Genomic DNA, 20,358 nt, shown 5'->3' with positions numbered 1-20,358 from the left:
CTGTCAACACATGTCCCTCTCTATCCTTAATCACCCAAACCTGCTGGACATCTTTCCCATCTCTATCTCTCTGTTTTGTCAACCTGTATAAATCATTCTCTCCCTCCTTACTTTCCAACCTAGCATACAAGTCATCATATGCCCTTTGTTTGGCCTTTGCCACCTCTACCTACCTATTGGGCCATAATACATATACATGTGTAAAAGTAGCTGTCAGTGTTTTGAACTTAGCAGGTAAAAAGTAATAAGTATTATATTTTTTTGTATTCCTAAAATACTTACCTTGACAAAAGCACTGCTCTGTTGAAGGAAATAAGCAGTGCCAGGACAACAATGTTTTTGTCCAGTTAATCCTTGTGGTCAGCACATCATATGTGCCAGGTGCTGTTACAATATCATTCCAGTGCTAGTCCCAGCAATCAAAGTAGCATTCAGAAACTGTTACAGAGGGACTGAGGTGCAATGTAGCAGCGCTGTGTATTTGATAGACAGAAAAGGCCTTTCCCCTTCAATCCCACCCACTATTGGTGTCACATGACCAGAATGGCCATCTTGAATCTGTTTATTAACCACAGGCCAGTATCAGGGCTCCTCTGTCTAGCTCCACTGCGAGTTCCTGCTCATTTCCAGTGCTAAGCTACGCTGCTAACGCAAACAGCATCTGCTGCCATGCCATTGGAGGTCGCAGTGGAGACACCAGCGCCATGCAAAACCAATCACATTAGTCATTCATTGGTTGTCATAGCTACCAGGACACTGAGGAAAGAAGAAGAGGCTATTTAGCCAAGTGCCATGGAGCCATTTTGGGAAATTGTTGTGAAATCTTTGCTCGTGTTTTGGTCGCACATTCAGCCAGATTCGCTTCAACTGCACTGCAAGTCTGCAAGTCTGGGTCATACTGAGGAGCAGTGCATTGCATCCAAGGCTCGGTCTGTGTGCCATGCGTACACCCAAGACAGATAAGGGAAAATAGAGAGTAGGAAGCAGAGGGTTTTGGGTAAAAAGGGCAGTGCAACATTCAGTGTCCATCTCCGCCGCGTTTATATCCGGAGAGGGCTGAGGATCAGGCGGTGGATGACTCACCTCCTCCAGACTCGTTCAGAGCGCTGTAGCGCTCTCTCAGGGCAAGAGGGGTTAAAGTTCTTCTGCGCTCCTCACTTCCAGCAACCTTTCGGAATAGATAACAAGAACAAAAGTCACATTATTCCTACATTTAGATTTATATCTGGCATGTCAGTAAGGTAGTAGTTTCCAACCCTGTAAATGAAAAAATAATGATAACTAATAATGAAAAGCAAAGACTATCAACCGATCAGTCAAATCAAAAGCCAAATAAAAGTCAAAATCTTTTTTTTCTGTTCACTTGCTCAAACAGAATCTAAACTGTGTCACCTGATTTTGGGTTTGCATGATCATTTAACAGATTTCTGTTAAGGTCAAATTGTACGATAATTTTGGTATATATGCAACCATTTGCCACGCTTATAATAGATTTTAAACTTGACCTATTTAAACAGTCACTGCCCAGGCCAAATTATGAGAGACTTACCATTAATAATAATATAATATACAGTCTGTCCTCCAGCCAATCGATTGTTCTACAAGTGATGACATCAACTAGTGTGTTTAATTTAGTTTAATTTACTTTAGTAAAATGTGATCTCATCTGGAAAACTCATCAAATACATAGACATGTAGGTAAAATTCAGATTTTGTAAGTCCTTACCTTGACACAAGGTGGCATTGCTATGTTAAGGTTACACAGGACGTGCTGTGTGTCCTCATACTTGGTGCACTTCCTCAGAAAGGATAAAAAGCCAGTGGTATCTTTGTTGCTATCTCTGACCTGGTATCAAGAAAAGACAGATGGAGAGAGGAGAGAGGACGAGACAAAGGAAGGAGAATATGGACAGAGAAAACAGCAGGGATATAGAGAAAGAAGATAGAGGACAGGATAGGTTGGTAAAAGGAGTAAGCAAGGAGAGATGAAGCAAAGAGGATAGGAAACAAGTGAAAGGAAGAGTCAGGTTAAGAGAGAAAGTGAATGAGAAAGGAAGAGAAGGGAAAATAAAGACAGATCAAAAAAGGTATTAGATCCCTCCACAATGTTTGGATCATGTGGCGCAGTAACATGGGACGAGAAGCAGGGGGAAACAGGGATGGAAGCAGTCCACAGGCAGGCGAGGAGGAGAGATTTACCTGCACATTTTACCTGGACGTCTGTCAGACCAGACAGTTACAGAGTGACCCGTGAGAGAAAGAAAGAGAGACAGTGAGACAGACACATAGAGACAGGCAAGGCCGCAAGATAGGAGGGCAAGCCAAGAAAGTGAGGGAGTCACAGGACATGCAAACAGTTACCTGAGTGGGTTTGACAGGTAGATACGCAACCACAATTAAAGTATATTCATCAACGTATTCATGTTGAAAAGTATTAAGGGATGGACATGGACAGAAACACAGTGACTAGGAGATAAATTACCCGAAATTGAATTAATGAAAAAAGAAAAGAAAAATGACAACTATGAAGAGGCACATACATATGGAAACACAGATAAAGTGCAAGAGAAGATGACCAAAGGGATACATTAAAAAATAAAAACATAAAGTAAAATTATCTTTTAATTTGGTCAAAAATAAAAAAATAAATATTTGACAATTTAAAAGATGAAGAGACATACACATCATCCAGTGTAATGTATGTGAAATATATCAAAAGTTATCAAAAACAACATTTATTCATATACTGTACCGCCAAACTAAGACTTACTGCTTGGACTTTAATGAATGTAATTATATAAACAATTGCATGGCTTCTCAGATGTAGTTTGGTGTTTCTGTGATGGTAAGTAAGTGCCAAGGAAACACAGCACTGTTATCTGAGTTTTTAACATGCTAATGTTGAGACACACTGAGTTTAGCTCACAGATATCACAGTATGCACAAAAACCAGCATGTGAACAGGTTGTCTGGGTGATCAGCAGGGAAACTGACTAACAACAACAGGACACACTGAACCCAACAACAATACGATCACAAGCACAGTACTGTGTATGAATAGTGAGTGACAGAAAAGCAGGCATGTGAGCAGTGAGACAGAGACAGACCTTGACAGAGACAGGCAGTCTGTTATCTCTGAAGGCCTGGAAGCTGAAGCTGCGCGGCTGTTGCGTGGCCTTCCTGATGGGCACAAGGTTCCCAGAACACTCCAGGTGCAGCGGCATGCCCTCCAACAGCTGGGAAATAAATGGTACAGGTGACAAGATAAATCAGAAAAGCATGTGATAATGATTCGACCCTCATACAACAACAGATCAATGTCATTAACATACTTTATAAAGACAAAGTGACTCCCCTGTAAGGTAGAAAACACTTCAGAAACAATGTCAGCAAAACCAGCAGTGACAGTGATACTAGCTGCAATTTTGGCTGATCATAAACATGATTACTGGCTACCAGTACACTTTCGGATTGATTTTAAAATGTTCTTGTTTGTTTTTAATTAATTTAATCATTAAATGGGCTGGCACCTGGCTAAACTGCTGCACATACACGCTCCAGTCAGAGTGCCAAGGTTAGCTCCTCGGCTTTGGAATTACCTGCCCCGGGACCTCAGATGTGCCCAGTCTTTTGAGCTATTTGAATCTTTTCTAAAAACCTACCTTTTCTCCTTGGCGTTTAATTGTTGAGCTGGACTCCCGTTTGTCTGCTTTGATGTGCTTTTATATGCACGGTATCGTTTTTTTTGCTGTATGTTTTTGACATCAGTCCGCACAGCACTTTGGTCAACCTTGGTTGTTTTTAAATTTGGTCTATAATTACAAGTTGAGTTGATTGTCTGATATTGAAATTTGCCTAAACCCCTGTCTGCATGTGCCAAACACAGCTGTTGCTGTTCCAGCACCAAGCAGCTCCAGAATTTCCTGGATACAGTCTGTACAAGTTACGTAAAAGAGAGATATACAACATATAATTAACCAAAGTACAAACAAAAATCTCCTCTTTTTATGTGACTAACTAGAAGTGTCATCCACCAATATATGAAATAAGTGAATGATAGATGATATACATAATTAGGAGCTAACTGCCTAAAAGTAGACAACTAAAATTCTCTGACTCTTCATATGGTATGCTTCAATTCAAACCTCGATATCTCGACTGCGAGCCACTTCAGTGAAGTTTTCGTGCAGCTCCAGCGTCTTGTCCATCTTGTCGTCTGTCATGCAATAACAACGCAAGCGTCCTTCGCGGGCTTCATTCATCTTGGCGAAAATAACAAACTTGGCCATATATGGCACAGCCATTAACTCCCGGTACAGCAAGTTGGCAAAGGTCACAACCTCTGCTGTGCGGGGACAGTCTGCCAGCCAGAATCTGGATGGAATAAAAGAGACGAAATGTGGCAGGTTGTATTAATGACATGGGGAAGGGGGGGGGGGGGGAAGAAAGCTTATCCAGGTTTCTGGTGAGGTGCTCACCTTGCAGACACATTAGTGGTAAAGCTCGCACAGTTATTGGCGTACATCAGCTTTGTGGTTCCAGTGATGTCCTCCCACTGAGCTGGTGCTGTTCCACCTGAGGCACAACAACCACACTGTATCATTTGTGCTCTGATAAATAAGGTCAAAACTCAGAAAACTCAACTAAAAGACAATCTTCAAAGTCATTTGTACCAATGACACTGCACAGGAGGCGTAAGCTGGTGGTATCACCCTCCCCGGCATCCCTGGGACTCTCCTTCCATGATGGTGGCAATGGGATGCGCAGTCCGATTGGACGGTGGAATTTGCGTCGGCGTGGTTCGATGGTGACCACTGGGCTGAAGGTCGCCTGGTTTCCAAGCTGTCGTGTCAGCAGTTCATCAGGGATTGGCTGTGCCTGTAGTGGAGGTGGTGAGGGCAAAAAAAAAAGGAGTTAAGCAGGAAAAGGGGAAAAAAACAAAACAAGAATAAGATATAAGGAGTTGAACAGAAGGCAGAGGTATAAATATGCAAGATAAAAATTCAAGCACAAGCACAGTATAAAAGCTAAAATAGATAAAAGTCATTCAAGAGGACAGGAAAAGCGTAGAGAGGATACAAAACAGGACAGTTCTTGTGCAGGAGACAGAAACATCAAACTCACAGCCCATACTCACACATGCAACCCATTCAAATTTCACAACTGACCCAACTCAGATCAGTGCATCAGCTCGGTCAGTGTGGCTCACAACTTAAATCAGGGAACTGAGGAGGGATGAATGGCTGGATAAAAAAAACAGGGAAAACATAAACATAGCAGCATAAGGCAAAGCAAGACTTGCACGCATGCAATTTCCTCAGACAACATCAGCACCATGACAGCTTGCTACTTTGACAAACACAGAAACAGAGTACAACGCAGTGTACAAAAAAACGAAAATGGCGAACCCATAATTTGTCAAAATAGCAGAGGTGAAGTTTGAAAAGAGACTGTGTGTGTAGACATCTCGAAGAGTGAGTCGACCATACATTTGACAAAAAGCTCCAGTTTGGCAGGACAGACACCACGTTACAAGTAAAGCACACTGCAGTACAGCACACCACTTCATGTTAAGTAGTGCATTATCCTGCAAGATTATATCATTAATAGTTATTAATAGTAAAACAAAAATCTGAACAAACCATATGAACACTAACTATATCAGTGTTTAAATGTATTCAAATCAATTTCGGGTCATTATAAATTCACAAATGTCCAGTCAAAGCAGATGAATCATAATAATAATCAGCATTAAAGTGTACGTATCATTTGTCGAACAGAACATCGGTGTTAGACTTGAAATATGTCAAATAACTTCAGCTCATAAAGATTACAAGACAAACAGAAAATGTGGCAGGTAAATGTGTGTGGCACAGTCCACTGAATCACAGATTGATAATCAGATGTATAATTCCAACATCTGTGCTCTGCGATTCATAAAAAAAACACCAGATTGTCTTCAAGAGCAAAATAATAAACAGATAAGCAATTATGAAACGTGGGGATGTATGTATGGTTTATTCCTGCCTTCTCATATCTTTCCTTCTTTGTCTATCCACTGATATACTGGAAGTCCTCTGCTTACCTGCAGTCCCAGTCTCACTCTTTTGGTGACGGCCGTCTCGGGGAAGATGGCCTCGACGTGTGGCACCAGTGTGCAGCTCAGTCGGCCACCCTCCGGACCGATCAGGTCACTCTCCTGCTGAATGCGGGAAACCACGGCAAAGTAGAGTGGGAAGTCAGTGGAGATGATGCGACGGATTCTCTTCTTCTCCAGCTCATCATGACTCTCCAGGTCTACAGAGGGGACAGAGGAAACAAGAGCATTATTATGAACCATTAGAACCATAATATGAGCATGAGTGAGCCGACATCACTGTTCGTCTATGTCAATCTTTGTACAATCCTCCTATAAAAAGGCACCTGTCCTTGTTCTGCAGCCACAGCGTCATATATCAAGACTAAGTCTATGCAAGGTCTCACAGAGAGAGTGATTGTTGTCAAACTGACCTTCATCCATGCCATTCAGGATAGTTTCCAACACTTCGTCGCCATAGCGATTGCGATGTTCCTTCCAAACGGAGCCGTTTTCGCTGCGGAGGACCACAAGCTCTCGGTCCCCTCGGCCCATTGAGGCAAAGTGAGGGATTTCCACGATTACTGGCCTGTGTTAGAAACAACAGCTTGCATTAAAAATCTTTATTTAGTTTTTTTGCATTTAAATGCAAAAAGAAACAAAGCTTGTAAAACTATACATGAGATATGTAGATCTAACATTGTCCACTAGATGGCAGAATATCCATGACAAACTTCATTTTATATGCAGTATAATCTGTAAAATCAAATTTTATCAAGCTTTAAGTTATAAATATTTTTGTTGCGTCCTAAGAATATTTATAAATGCTTTCATATTTTCATTTCACATCAACTCAGTATTTTTTAAATTCCTTTACAAAAACAACTTTAACTCACCCAAGAAACTGCATACTGGAAGGCCCCAGAGAGATGATACGGGAAGCAAGCCCCTCCCCTTCCACCAGTGGAGGAGGTGTGGTCAGTTTCTGCGGTTTGACCAGGCGGCAAGTGATGCGTGTGGGCGCAGCGCAGGTGCGAGGAGGAATGATGACCCGGAGACCGTGGTGTCTGCTGCCACGCATGGAGCCTCCTCGAGCGTCCACCATGAAGCTCACCAGGAAGCTGGGGGTCATACAGTGACACGGCACTTTTATTAATGAGTTCAGCTCACTTAAGCTGTGTGTATATGTGTACATGTCTGTGGTCAGCTGTGAGAACACATTTAGACTCAAACCTGTCTTTTTGAGGGTTTTTTGTTCTCGTGAGGACATTTTGGCTGATCCTCAATTAAGTATTTAGTTGTGGTAGTTGAGGGTGCATTATGTCCTGACTGAGAATGCTGTATATAACTCTATTGTATGTATGTGTGTGTGCACTTGTCTTTGTTACCTCTTTAGGACCTTTTCTGGCACACTCATTAAGACCAAAACCAAAAGCAAAACCTAATTTCTGAGGAACTGGTTAAGTTTTAGGGCTAAGATTTGAGTTGTAGTTAGGTTAAGGTTAGGGTTAGTCAGTAAGGGATAATGCTTTATTAAGGCTGCATAAATGAATGCAAGTCAATGCAGTGTCCTACGAAGAACAGCTGCACAAACCTGTGTGTGTGTGTGTGTGTGTGTTGCTGTGTGCACCGGGGCAACTACTCTTCTCTCATGAGTTCTAATTTTCCATACACCATCCTTCATATTCCACTTTACAAATGCTGACTCACTGTGCTTTGCATAAATTGTGACTGGACAGACTTAATAAATTCACATCATGCTGCATTAACCTTAACAACAAGCTGTTTATGAGTTGCCACCATATACAAAGTGGAACGACCACAGTACTTCATGATCCTAAACATGTAATAAAATCATCCACCTGTAACGAATATGAGGGTTTTTTTTTTTTTTTGAGTATCTGTGGTTCAGTCTTGGGTCACTCTTCATCATCATCACTAATGATTTGTCACTGCTGATGATTTGAGGCCAGGGATGATCCATGATGCTGACGAGTGACCATAAAGGAAGAAAGATGATTCCGTTAAGTGCAGCAACGACTGTGCAGCCACACTTTTCATAACATTTTTCCTTTGACTTCACCTCCAGTGTCCTTGTGTTCATGCTGTCCTTTTAAATTACATTTTTAACACCAGGCCTTGTGTAATCTTTAAAGAAGTCTTCATAATAAGATAGTAATAAAAAAAAAAATCCAATTTAGCACAAATAAAATAAAATATGAGGATCAACAGGGTGCTAAATGTTTTATTAGCTCACCCGGTGTGAATAGGGCTGGCCACGGGGCTGACATTATCTGAAGTCTCTGTAGCAGGACTGCTTGGGATAAGAGAGTCTTCATCATACTCCTTTGACAGAGGGATGGGGGTGTGCTGAGGTCAGAAAGAGAGAAAGAAATGAAAATTTAAGACGCGGTAAAATAACCATGACCGAGAAGCTTAAGACCGAGAATAGTGAGAAGGGATGACAGTAAAAGAGATGCACAGAGAGGGAAAGAAAAAGAAAGCACAATAAAAAGAATGAGAGAAAAAAATATACTTTTACAAGTTAATATCTGTCTTTGATAACATGACACAGGCTTCAAAATAAGTCATGGATGTGCTAAACATCATGGTTAAGCCTACCTGATCTAAGAGAACTGTTTCTGGGGACACACAAGGAATCCTGGGAATAGCAGGAGAATACGGCCTGTGGTAGAAGAAGTCAGAATATGTGACTATAATTCTATAAAAGAAAACTCTAAGAAAAATGAGTTCATCTCATCCTGCTGTTTCTTATAATTCAAAAATGTTCTATGCCAGACATCCAATGGCTAGAACAAAGTTATTCTACGTTCTTACTTTGTTTATTTGTGAGTAATGCACATTATACATATGGGACTTACGTGGTACCCATGCCACCCTCAAAGTCTCTTAGAGTCTTCTTGGGGGACAGGAAGTCATCATCCTGATCCTTGAAGTCGTCAAGCTTCAAGTAGCGTGCTCCATCCATCCCGAGCAACTCGTCACCTGTGGGCAAAACAACAAGGTGAGGAATTTGGGAAAAGGAGGGAAATTGGAGAAACAGTGATGGGTAAAGAAGACAAAAAAATAAAGCACATAAACAATTAGGACTAGACCACAGGGCAAAATGACGCTGAATTCAACTCTCTAGTTCTTCTGCTCGATCATAAAACATGAGTTTCTTAATCTAAGCCAATGGAATTATTTTTTTCCTCTGCACATAGTGACTAATTTTAATGATTTATTTACAAGTGACAGTATGTTGAATTGTGCCTGACTTCGCTACTTCAATCAAAGTAATGTCACTTCATTAAATTCCTCAAATGCAGAAGCAGTAGTTCCCTTCATCTTCACGAAACCACAGAAAAAAGATGGTCACAAAGCAATTTCAGACACACAGGTATTTAGTCCAAGCAATGGAGTCACACTGAGAACATCGAGAGCAAAATGGAAACCAAAGGAATAAAAGAAGAAGAAGATTGGTAAGACAGTGAATATCAACACAGTTTAGGACAGTGCATGGGCGGCAAACTGCGAAGCACCTGAAACAGCTTTTTTTGTTTTTGTTTTTAGTGAGCATGCCCATTAAAGATGAAATCACATGTGGTGATGGTTGTTTCTGTGTGGGAGAAAATAAATCAATTATTAAGAAAGAATGATATTGAAATCATAATCACAAAATGATATTTAAAACACATAATTATGAGCATAGGCATATACGCCTTGTTCCTGGAGGCACTGGAGAAATGATTAAGGGTGGAATGTATGAAGTAGAAGTGGCAAAACAAGCTCAAAGCAGCAACAGCATAAACCCAGGTTTGGTCTGCCTATGAATAAATAAAATTATAGTCCACCTCCTTTAACCAAACGTGACTGACCTTATCACTGTGCTAACACTGATATGCCTCTGTGTTTTTCAGCCCTCTGTAGCAACATAGTTAATGGAGTGGCTAAATATGCTAGTGTACATTAGCTATAGGTCATCCTCCCATCCCAAAATACTGAGTAAATCGAACAGTGTTCAAGTAACACTGAAACTGTTTCAATACACTGTTGCATCGCATTGTTCTAACGTGATATTCACATACAGTAAAGTAGTCCAGCAGTTTTGAATTAACACTAAAAAAGTCTATTTAACTCTCTTTATATCTAAATATAACACAAATCCCATAACTTGTCCTCGAGGTAACAGGTGATTAGTGTCCAGTTACCATGGAAAACACCGGCTCTGCTTCAGCGACAGGATACATCAAAAGTATCGTTGGGGATAGTTTTTTAAAGCAATTAAAAGAAATGCAGCACAAAGCAAACATCGGATATGAAGCGTGTGTATGAAAACTTTTTAAATTATGTTTTAAAAGTTTCCCTGATTTGATTCGATTTCTTTAAAGCAGAGCGACAAAGGCACAGACAATAATTTTGTGTTTGTGGAAGTGCCACAGCTGGGTCTCGGCGTGTGTAACAGCCCAGTGATCAATTAGGCTGTTAGAAGTAGGAATAACTGCAATGCTGCTGAATTGGAAGGAGGCCATTTATCATTTGAATGCTGGGATACTGGACTTCTGTTAATAATGAGACCATGAACAGATGTGCACTGCACACCGGCAAAAAAATAAGGAAAATGTTGTGACTACATGCCGATGAAAAAAAGAGGCACATTTTTTCATTTAAATAAATCTCTGAGCAGAAGAGAACAACAGTAGAGAGGACAAAGAGAGAAAAGCAAACAGGGCTGGAGTTGAGAACAGACTCAGAGGAACTGATAAGAAAGACAATTAGTGACGCACAGAGAAAATGACAAGTACAACTGCAGTGAAGGCACAAGGTCACTAGCCACGATACAGACACAGTCCTACCTAACGTTAGCTGGGCAACCCCTACAAAACAAATGGGGAAAGGTGTTATAAACAGTCACATATACATTTAAATACACTTTGATATGTCAGAATATCTCCAAAAACAGTCTTCTCCAACCAGAGTCACAGCTGAAAATAAATTATCAAAGCTGTATCTGTGATGTGTTTAATGTAATGAAATCTAAAAGCATACCTTCATCCTCTGAAACATCCAAAATCTCATCCACTGTCTCAGGGAAACTCATGCGATGCTTCTCTGTAGTGATCTGTTAAGAGCAGGGGGAGGTTGGAAGTGAGACGTGTTGGAGAGTGAGATGGAGCAGAAAAACAGACGGAAAACACAGACTCAGTTTGCAAACAGTGGACGGAGCCGAACCTGATCGAGACAAGGAAATTATTTTATTGAACACCTGAGTCACAGTGTGTCAAGGCTACTTCTGTGCGCATTAGTGTCACCATGCAGACCAAGCATGATGTGTTGCTCACCGTGGAAACAGACTCCTCGGTAACCAGCTTCAGCACGTCAATGACCGAGATGTAACCCAGCCGCTTTGCAATGCCGAGAGGAGACGTCCCATTCTGTACAGAATAGGACGAGAGAGATCACACAAAATGTATTAATACTTTGGTTTGATCTATATTTGCAGTAAATTATATAATACCATTTCGTCAGATACAGTAAATGGAAATGTCATAATGTGATACACTTTTTAAACGTTTGTCACTGTACAGACACGAAAAGCAGTCAGTAAACAGTACATTAAAGGAATGCAAAGAAAAGTGTTTAATACAATTTAAAGGAAAAAATGAAAATGCAAACCTATAGATGTCAACAAAAACACAAGGAACATAACAAAGCGAGACATTTATCATAACATAATCCATAATCCAGTGGTATTTTGTGGAATTTTAGATGTGGTCATTTGCAACACATTAATTAATTGAGAATATTTACTCAATATATGCAGGAGAAAATACATAGCAACTGGAGATGCTTGCAGATGACTTAGATAATAAGGCATTAAGTCTGTGTCTCACCGATGTGATCTCATTGGGCTGGGCACCATGTTTCAAGAGCAGGGTGACAATATCAGTATGGCCCTGCTGAGCCGCCTGGTGGAGAGGGGTATAGCCCATCTGAGAAAATAGGAGGGGAGAAAGTTCAGCAAAGCTAGCAGCGTTTCAATCTATGATTTTGGCACCAAAATGTGGCTCCCATCAGTCTGCCCATATTCATTAACTAATCACTGGTGGTTAAACAAACAAGGACATACAACCACTAATAGCTAGTGGCTTGAACCTGCTAATCAAAAAGGGCCAAATCGAATAATGACAATTACCCTTGTCTTGCTGTCCACATGAGCCTGCTGCTGCAGAAGGAACTTTACCATCTTGATGTTGCCATAGTGACAGGCCACATGAAGGGGTGTGTAACCCATCTGAGAGGACAAGAAAGCGGGTTTGCAGTTGTTCAGTAGCATCATGGTATAATATATAAAATGATGCTTCCTAATAATTCAATAACATCTTTGTGCCATATTGAACTTATTCTTGAAGTAGACATGGACTCACCCTTGAAGCAGCATATACAGAGGCTCCCTGCTTGACCAGTGTGTCAGCGATGCCCACATGACCCTCCTGAGCTACAAGATGCAGAGGGGTCAGTCCACTCTAAAAGAAAAACAACCAGAGCAATGAGCAGTATGTCTTCATTTAACAGTATTTTAATGTTTGTCTGTTTTGGTGGATATAATAAAGTCTGGTCACACAACCATACTTTTCATCCTCAAACATCCTTGCAATCATAACCACGCATATTACATTTCACCCGAGACTGACGCATTTTTGATCCAGTCTTCTGTTGTACCTTGTTTCCCAGATTTACGTTGGCCTGTTTGGAGATGAGCAGAGCCACCATGTCAGGCCGTCCCTCCTGTGAAGCCAGGTGCAGGGGTGAGATGCCTTGGAGGGACTCCGAATTGGGTGAAGCCCCATTCTGCAGTAGACAACTGGCCACTTCCATCTGGTTCTGCTTGGCTGCTATGTGCAGGGGAGTGTAACCATTCTGTAGAGAGAAACAAGGACAAACAGATGCAGACCGCCATCTTTTTCGGGATCCTGCTTTTCTAATTTTACATTTAACTAGACTGGTGTTGTGAGGGAGCAAAGACGTACCATGTTATTTACTGTAAGTTTTAGGAAGAGACTAATTTCAGTCTGTTTTGGTAATTGTGTCAGTGACAGGTTCTGTGCACGCATATGTGCACGTACACATATGTGAGCGTCTTACTCGAGCTGTGCTGTGTGCAGATCCTCCCTTGCTGACCAGAAGTCTAACAACATCCAGGTTGTTGTGATGGACGGCCACATGAAGAGGTGCCAGACCATTCTGTTAAACACACATACACATACAGATGTGCACATATATAAAACAGTAGACACACATACAAAAAACCCACACACACGTTTGCACAGCTATTCTTAGGATACTACAATGACTTCCATTCATTTGGACAGCCACACAAAGCATTGTCCTTAACTTTAACCATAACCAGTTAATGCTTTAACCAAACCACAAATTCACATTTCCTCAGAAATTAGGTCTGCCTCATTAGAACCAGGTTCTGGTCTCCATGAGGACTACTGACAAGGTCAGTGTTCATGCCATAAAGAGGTAACAAATACAAGTACACACACATACATATAAAAAACATAAAACACATGCCATGATATTCTATCAATCAGCCTGACATCCATCCCAGTGAGGTCAGGCTTTCTCACTGTACGACAAAGATCGGAACTACAAGCAGCACAGATTGTCTCACCTTCCCAGCTGCATTTGGATTAGCTCCTCTTTCCAAAAGTAGCTCTGCTACGTCTACCTTTCCATATTTAGAGGCCACATGGAGGGGAGTGAAGCCTTTCTGCTCAAAAGAAAGAAGGACACACAGAGCTATTTTTTACATAGTTATCATATCTCATATCTCATGCTATTTTTGAAAGTAGTCTTTTTTTCATCGTTTGGAAGCTGAACCTAAAGTAGCATCAAGCAGCAATAAAACTGTACATTAACATTGTTTTTTTTGTGCCAGTTACAGTTGAAATATCCTTCCATGCAGGCATCTACCCTACCTTCGTCATCTTGATCTGCTGTGCCCCAGCGTCCAGCAACATTCGAATGGTGTGTACATGTCCCTCACGTGCAGCAATGTGTAAGGGCGTGTGGCCAGCAGTTGTTGAAGAATCAGGGTTGGCCTTGTGCTCTATGAGCAGCTTGACAAGCTCCTTGTGGCCCATACGAGCAGCACAGTGTAGAGGTGTCTGGTCATCCTGGACGAAGAAGAAGGAGAAGGAGGTTCAACAGGGTTTTAAGAAAAAATTAAAATGACAACAAGTCAGAAGCCCCTAATTAACCTGTTAGTGATGTAAGCTAATGTTATTGTGTACTTGAGTTTTAAAGCAACAAGAAATAGCCAGCAAGATATACAGAACAGAGTGACAACAACAGATACGAGCATATGCTGCGTATTTCGTGTTGTGATGATTTAAGTAAAACTTCACAGCTCATAAATACCTTAGCCTTGGCATCTACTTGTGCTGAATTCTGCAGCAAGAACTGAGCAACTTCACAGTGTCCAGCTCTGGAGGCCATGTGGAGAGGAGTCTCCACTTTCTGGTGGAAAAAAAACACGCACAACATTCAATGTACACATTGTAAGTTGCAAACAACAAAAAAATCTATGATTTAAAATCCGCATTTAACTTATGATTAAAACAAATCCAACAATAAAACCCTCCTGAGCTACAAGATGCAGAGGGGTCAACCCACTCTAAAAGAAAAAATAATCAGAGCGATTGATCAAATTATAATATATAGAGTATTTTTACATACAAAATTAATCATCTTCTGTAATAAATTGTGTAATTGTGAGTTCACTCTCTCTAAAGTACCTTTTTACAAAGCATCATAGCATGGATAATTGACTCAGCTGGCTATATTAAAATAAAAATAATGCAGTGATGTGGAAGAAAAGACAGGGTTCTCACCACATTGGAAGCATTAGGTGAAGCCCCTCTTTGAAGCAAGTGCTTCACTATATTCAAATGGCCCATGAACGCTGCTACATGAAGAGGAGTGAGACCAGACTGCACACACAAATACAGACATATGCATTATAGAGGCATTAAATAAAGTTCTAGTTAATTGGCTAAATCTGACCGACAGGTCTGACATCTGACAAGATATGTAGCGATGTAGAAAATACCGTTGCTTGAGCATAAATTAAGATTCGAGAGGTTGCGAATTAAGTCACAAAATGGTGGCGACAAAAGTCAAAATAGTCATGTCAGGAAAACTCTACTATACACCAGCAGTTATCTGACATTTTGTCCTTTGTGGTCACATTGTCTCACCTCTGTGACAGCTTCTAGGGAGGCAGAGTGCTTCAGCAGCAGGTCCATAGACCGCATGTGGTTCTTCTTGCAAGCAATATGGAGAGGTGTGAAGCCGTTCTGGAAATACAGAGGAAATGTTTCACAACAAGACGCTACAGCACGCGCGTACAGTTTTCTGTTATACTAAAGATGAGTACAGTAAAGCTGAACTGTGTGACAATTTCAAACTTTTTCTCCCTGAAAAAATATCTAAAGAAGAGAGTTAATCACCAGAGCACGTGCATTGGCTTTGGCCCCCTTGTCCAGTAGGACTTTGGCCATGCGATGGTGACCACAGTGGGCTGCTACATGAAGCGGGGTTAAATGGTCCAACGTGATATCATCAATCTCAGCGCTGCATTGTAGTAGCTGCTTGACGCAGTCCATGTGGTCCCCCTGAGCTGCCATGTGGATGGGGGACAGACCATTCTGTACGAGACAAAGAGTAGGACATAAAGTGAGAAGAAAAAAAAAAAAAAAGAGAACGTAGAGCGGCAATAGAGAGAGATTTGTCATTGTGAATGTATCATCCTGTATGTAGAGCGGCGCCAAAAGAGATTAAATTTCCTGTGTTCAGAACAGCATAGTCCGTAGAGAGAACAGGATCAATCAATGATTCATGGAGATCAAATTTAAAGTCCGTAGTCAACAGACCGGTCAGATATCTTGATTTAAGCTAAAAGGCTACAGGGCAGTCATGGTGATTGTAACATTTCATTTAAATCACCTACCTTGGTTTTAGCCTGAATGGGAGCACCGTGTTCCATCAGGATCTCGATAATACGAACGTGCCCATTCCTGGCTGCACAGTGGAGAGGAGTCAGCTCATCCTACACAGAGATGAAGATTAAACGACATGAGAGACAGAAAGAGGATCATTAGCAGGGAGGATAACAAATGAGGGGGACAGAGTCTGTGAACATGTATAGGTGACAAAATACCTAAATGAATGGATCTACGATGAATGAGGATGGGGAGATTATTGAAATCTGAATCTTTGACTTTTGTACTTGTTTCCTGATATGTTTGAGTAATACATTAATAGGGTAACTGAAGAAAATTTTAACATTTAAATTTAAAGACAAAATGTAAACAACAGATAGGGCTCAACAAGTTCACATTTATTTTCTACTCCTTTTTGATACAGAACAGTGGAATTTCTTTAACTTTATTACTTTACACTGCCGTACCTTCTACCTTACCTTTACTTATACTTTTTTTTCTAAAGGTTTACTTTTAAATTATCCAAATAATTCTATTCATTCATTCCTACCTTTGTTTTGGCATCAATCTGTGCTCCTCTGTCCAGCAGTAGTCTGACCATCATCATGTTGCCCCTCCTGGAAGCGATATGAAGGGGCGTGATGCCGTTCTAAGGAAGCAAAGGAATTGTAAAGAGGCTGATTGAATCATTCATCACCATGTGTCATTGTTTTCTACAGCATACTTCATGTATGCTGTAGAAAACAACGACAAATGGTGATGTGACAATACTAAAGAAAAAGGACCTATTAAAACAACAACATGAGCAGGGAAAATAACACTCATTATTCTCTTCAGATGCGTCAGTTTTGACTTTGGGTGCTGAGATAAACTGACCTTGGGTGTGAAGTTTACATTGGCTCCTCTGTTCAGCAGCAGTTGGGCTACACTCATGTTCTCATAGTGGGCTGCAATATGGAGAGGTGTGAAACCAGTCTATAGAGAAAGAGTCGCAATGGGAAAGAGAGAGTGAGAGAACAAAAGTGTAAACAAGGATAATTGCAATCTATTTATATTCACTATTTAAAGACAAGGTTGGAAAGTGCATGGCATATATTATACAGCCACTGGGAAGATAAAGGAAGAACAATAAAACAAAAAAAAGTCATTTTCTATTGAGCTGTTGTATCGGTACACACAGATAATAGGTTCATACCTTGCTGAGTACATCTGGATTGGGGTCGTTCTGTAGGAGTACTGCAGCGGTGCGCGTGTCGTCGTTTCGTGCGGCGATGTGCAGCGCGGGGAGGCGAACCTTGCCCTTGGTGCCATAGTTGATGAGCAGCGCCACAACGTTTTCGTGGCCCTGCTGGAGGGCTACGGCCAGGGGAGTGAAGCCGTCCTGAGTGGCAAAAAGAGATTGAAAGAGAAAGATAAAAGTGTGGGAGAAAAAAAAACGTTATTTTTAATCAGTTCAGTTCCATTTATTATTGGACAGACACAAACAAAATACAAGAGAAAAATATCCTGCCTAACAGAATTAGTCCGCCACACTGCGTGAGCGATTATACAGGCAATAATTAAAGATAACCTGAAGTTTGCAGCTATTGCATTTGCAGGTAATTTGCTTGTTTTAATAGAAGTATTTTAGGAAACAGTATTCAGTGAAATGACTGCTTACTTTCTTTTTTTTTTGCACTGGAAAACATCTTTTATACCTGTGTAAAAGTAAACCCACATTCTCACATATTGTGTGCTTTTCTGACAATGACGTTGAAGGCTCTGATTACTTATCATTAGTGGGGCAACTCATGGCAACCACAGACACACTCATAATCACACAGGACAGGTTGAAGAGACACGTACCTCAGTTGGGAGACTCTGATTAGCACCGTTCTCGAGCAGGAACTTGACCACCTCCAAGTGATTCTCCTGTGCTGCCATGTACAGAGGACTGAACCCTTTCTGCGTGGACACAAACGCATTGTTGTGTGTAGTTACTAATCCACAATCAATTATTACAAGACGTGTTGTCATGGATACATATGTATTGGCATAATGGAACATGGGCTTGAAATTAGGCAGTGTTTATCTTGACAAGGACTTCATTCACTCATCTTTACATACAATACCATGAAAATATATGGACAAACAGTTTATACCAGCTAGAAACAAACTAACACATACATGCATACATACATACACCAGATGAGGCAACACACACACACACAGTTCAGGGTGACTCACATGTGACTGGGCATTAACGTTGGCACCGTAGTTGACAAGCTCAGCCACCACTTTATCCTGGCCTGCAAGCGCTGCAATATGGAGAGCAGTGTTCCCTTTCTGGAGGTCAAACACACATACGCAGGTTGGCACGCAGGCACACACACACACAGAGAAGACGAGAGAAGAATATAGAGTGAATATGAGGGAAGTATTGCAGCCTAATAGCCCATATCTGACACTGAGAATCTAACTTTTAAACTATATCTATTGTTTATTGCATCCAGGCAGTATATAAAATGTGAGCAATTTTATTTATATTCCTTTTAAGCATTTAGAAGCAAAACGCAGACACTGTACACATTAAATCTACCCTTTATTACTTGATGAAAGATAAAGTTGGACACATTGACTTTAAAACATTGCATACGTGTTTGAATTTGTTAAGAAACACAATATTACGTGATTCTTTGTAAGAAAGCTGGAGGATTTCTTTAAGCTGTTCCTAAACTTGCCTGTGTGGTTAGAATGATTTCACAGAGCTTTATTGATTTCAGTTCACCATGAAACACTCCACAGAACAAGCACGCAGAGTGGAGACAAATACCTTGGTGATGGCTTCCAGCTCAATGCCACAGTGCAGCAGCTCCAGAACCATTTTGACGTGACCTTCTTTAGAAGCCAAGTGCAACCCGTTGAGACCATTCTGAAGGAGGAAACAGAGGGATTTACAGTAGTCTTACAGAACTTAGAGGAAAAAAAATATTGTAATTATACATCCTAAAGCTCCAGTAAAGGTCTAGTAATCCTGTCAATGTAGATTATTGAAAATAAATCTGCATTTACAGGGCACCAAAATGACTAATGAGTTCATGTCATAATACATACTCAACCCTGAGTAACACATTTAATATCACTAACATTCATGCTAATTATGCCAAGCATAACATAAAAGTCTGCTTTTAGAATGACCAACATAAGCAATGAAACTGGATCTGCATGTATGTGCTGCATCAACACTTAACAGTGGGCAGGTCTGTCTCTTGGTGCTGAAGGCTGAAGTGATGTCTGCCATTGTTGTTTGCCTTTGTCCAGTAAAACACATCAGTAACAGGGAGAAAATCTGGCTGACACAGTCAACTTCTGCCACACGCAACACTGAGCAACAAGCCGATAATGCAGCTCTGCAGTGCTTTATGCTGCTCCATTCAAAGTGAATGACAAGTGCTTCAGTTGGTGCCTCCACCATGTACATGTGAATCCAGCTTAAGGTTGTGTTATGTTAGGAAAAAGGAAACACTCTGTGAGAAGAGCAGCAGATGCTCATTTGCTCTGCAGAACAACATCACTCGTCTATTAACTGTATCTCCATTAAAGGAAAAACAAAAGGAGAGCGGCTGGCAGACAACTGTTCTGCCTCAGTGGTCCATTCATCTGTCTGATTGTCTGTCTGTATTTCTGGGTGGCTTCACGTCCTTCACATGAGGTCTGCGCTGAACACTGCCTGCTGTAACCAATATGTCCACTAGGAGGCTCCATGATCCAGCATGTGACCGGGCTTCACGTATGAGACTGCAGTGTCCATTCAAATGGGCAACACAGCCTCTCTTTCTGTGAGGTGCACTGAGTAATGGGAAACACACACAGTGAGGACACGTTGTTGACATAATGCATTCCCTAGCCCCTTACCGTAACCTTAACCATCATAACTAAGTGAACCCTTAACCTAACCCTAAAACCAAGTCTTAACACTGCAAAGACCTTTAAAGATGTGGAGTCCAAACAAATGTCCCCACAAGGTCAAAATGTCCTCACAAAGATAGGTTTGTCGATATAAATGTAAGATATATACACAAGTACACACACACACACATAGTTCATATACATTTGCACGGCACGTTTTATATTCGGCACAAAAAAGACACAACACTATCATTCGTGAAATACAGAAGGTATTAAAAGACAGAAGGTTATAAGAGACTACAGCTGCAACTAATGATTATTTCCATAATGGCTTAACCTGTCCATTATTTTAGGCCCTAAAATATCAGAATACTTAAAAGA

General features: G+C 40.9%; 1 protein-coding gene across 3 annotated transcripts in view; it reads right to left on the bottom strand.

The window, feature by feature from the left end:
* Positions 1 to 20,358, bottom strand: part of ank1b (ankyrin 1, erythrocytic b) — a 67,065-nt gene that overhangs the window by 13,103 nt on the left and 33,604 nt on the right. For all 3 annotated transcript variants that reach the window (XM_058616505.1, XM_058616506.1, XM_058616507.1), the window contains exons 5-37: positions 18,902 to 19,000; positions 18,316 to 18,414; positions 17,935 to 18,033; positions 17,285 to 17,470; positions 16,966 to 17,064; positions 16,640 to 16,738; positions 16,098 to 16,196; positions 15,598 to 15,795; positions 15,346 to 15,444; positions 14,980 to 15,078; positions 14,507 to 14,605; positions 14,065 to 14,262; positions 13,758 to 13,856; positions 13,223 to 13,321; positions 12,800 to 12,997; positions 12,505 to 12,603; positions 12,273 to 12,371; positions 11,971 to 12,069; positions 11,419 to 11,511; positions 11,126 to 11,198; positions 10,933 to 10,953; positions 8,959 to 9,082; positions 8,699 to 8,762; positions 8,334 to 8,446; positions 6,973 to 7,197; positions 6,511 to 6,665; positions 6,086 to 6,297; positions 4,674 to 4,878; positions 4,479 to 4,575; positions 4,146 to 4,374; positions 3,108 to 3,236; positions 1,727 to 1,846; positions 1,084 to 1,168 (exon numbers count right to left, since the gene is read on the bottom strand). In XM_058616505.1, the coding sequence (XP_058472488.1) occupies positions 1,084 to 1,168; positions 1,727 to 1,846; positions 3,108 to 3,236; positions 4,146 to 4,374; positions 4,479 to 4,575; positions 4,674 to 4,878; positions 6,086 to 6,297; positions 6,511 to 6,665; positions 6,973 to 7,197; positions 8,334 to 8,446; positions 8,699 to 8,762; positions 8,959 to 9,082; positions 10,933 to 10,953; positions 11,126 to 11,198; positions 11,419 to 11,511; positions 11,971 to 12,069; positions 12,273 to 12,371; positions 12,505 to 12,603; positions 12,800 to 12,997; positions 13,223 to 13,321; positions 13,758 to 13,856; positions 14,065 to 14,262; positions 14,507 to 14,605; positions 14,980 to 15,078; positions 15,346 to 15,444; positions 15,598 to 15,795; positions 16,098 to 16,196; positions 16,640 to 16,738; positions 16,966 to 17,064; positions 17,285 to 17,470; positions 17,935 to 18,033; positions 18,316 to 18,414; positions 18,902 to 19,000 (4,111 nt within the window). The remainder of the gene's footprint in view (positions 1 to 1,083; positions 1,169 to 1,726; positions 1,847 to 3,107; positions 3,237 to 4,145; positions 4,375 to 4,478; positions 4,576 to 4,673; positions 4,879 to 6,085; positions 6,298 to 6,510; positions 6,666 to 6,972; positions 7,198 to 8,333; positions 8,447 to 8,698; positions 8,763 to 8,958; positions 9,083 to 10,932; positions 10,954 to 11,125; positions 11,199 to 11,418; positions 11,512 to 11,970; positions 12,070 to 12,272; positions 12,372 to 12,504; positions 12,604 to 12,799; positions 12,998 to 13,222; positions 13,322 to 13,757; positions 13,857 to 14,064; positions 14,263 to 14,506; positions 14,606 to 14,979; positions 15,079 to 15,345; positions 15,445 to 15,597; positions 15,796 to 16,097; positions 16,197 to 16,639; positions 16,739 to 16,965; positions 17,065 to 17,284; positions 17,471 to 17,934; positions 18,034 to 18,315; positions 18,415 to 18,901; positions 19,001 to 20,358) is intronic.

Source organism: Solea solea, chromosome 19 (genome assembly GCF_958295425.1).
Source record: "Solea solea chromosome 19, fSolSol10.1, whole genome shotgun sequence".
In the NCBI taxonomy this organism is placed as follows: Eukaryota; Metazoa; Chordata; class Actinopteri; order Pleuronectiformes; family Soleidae; genus Solea; species Solea solea.
Note: the sequence above shows the minus strand (reverse complement) of the source record. Positions and strands in the feature narration are given on the sequence as shown.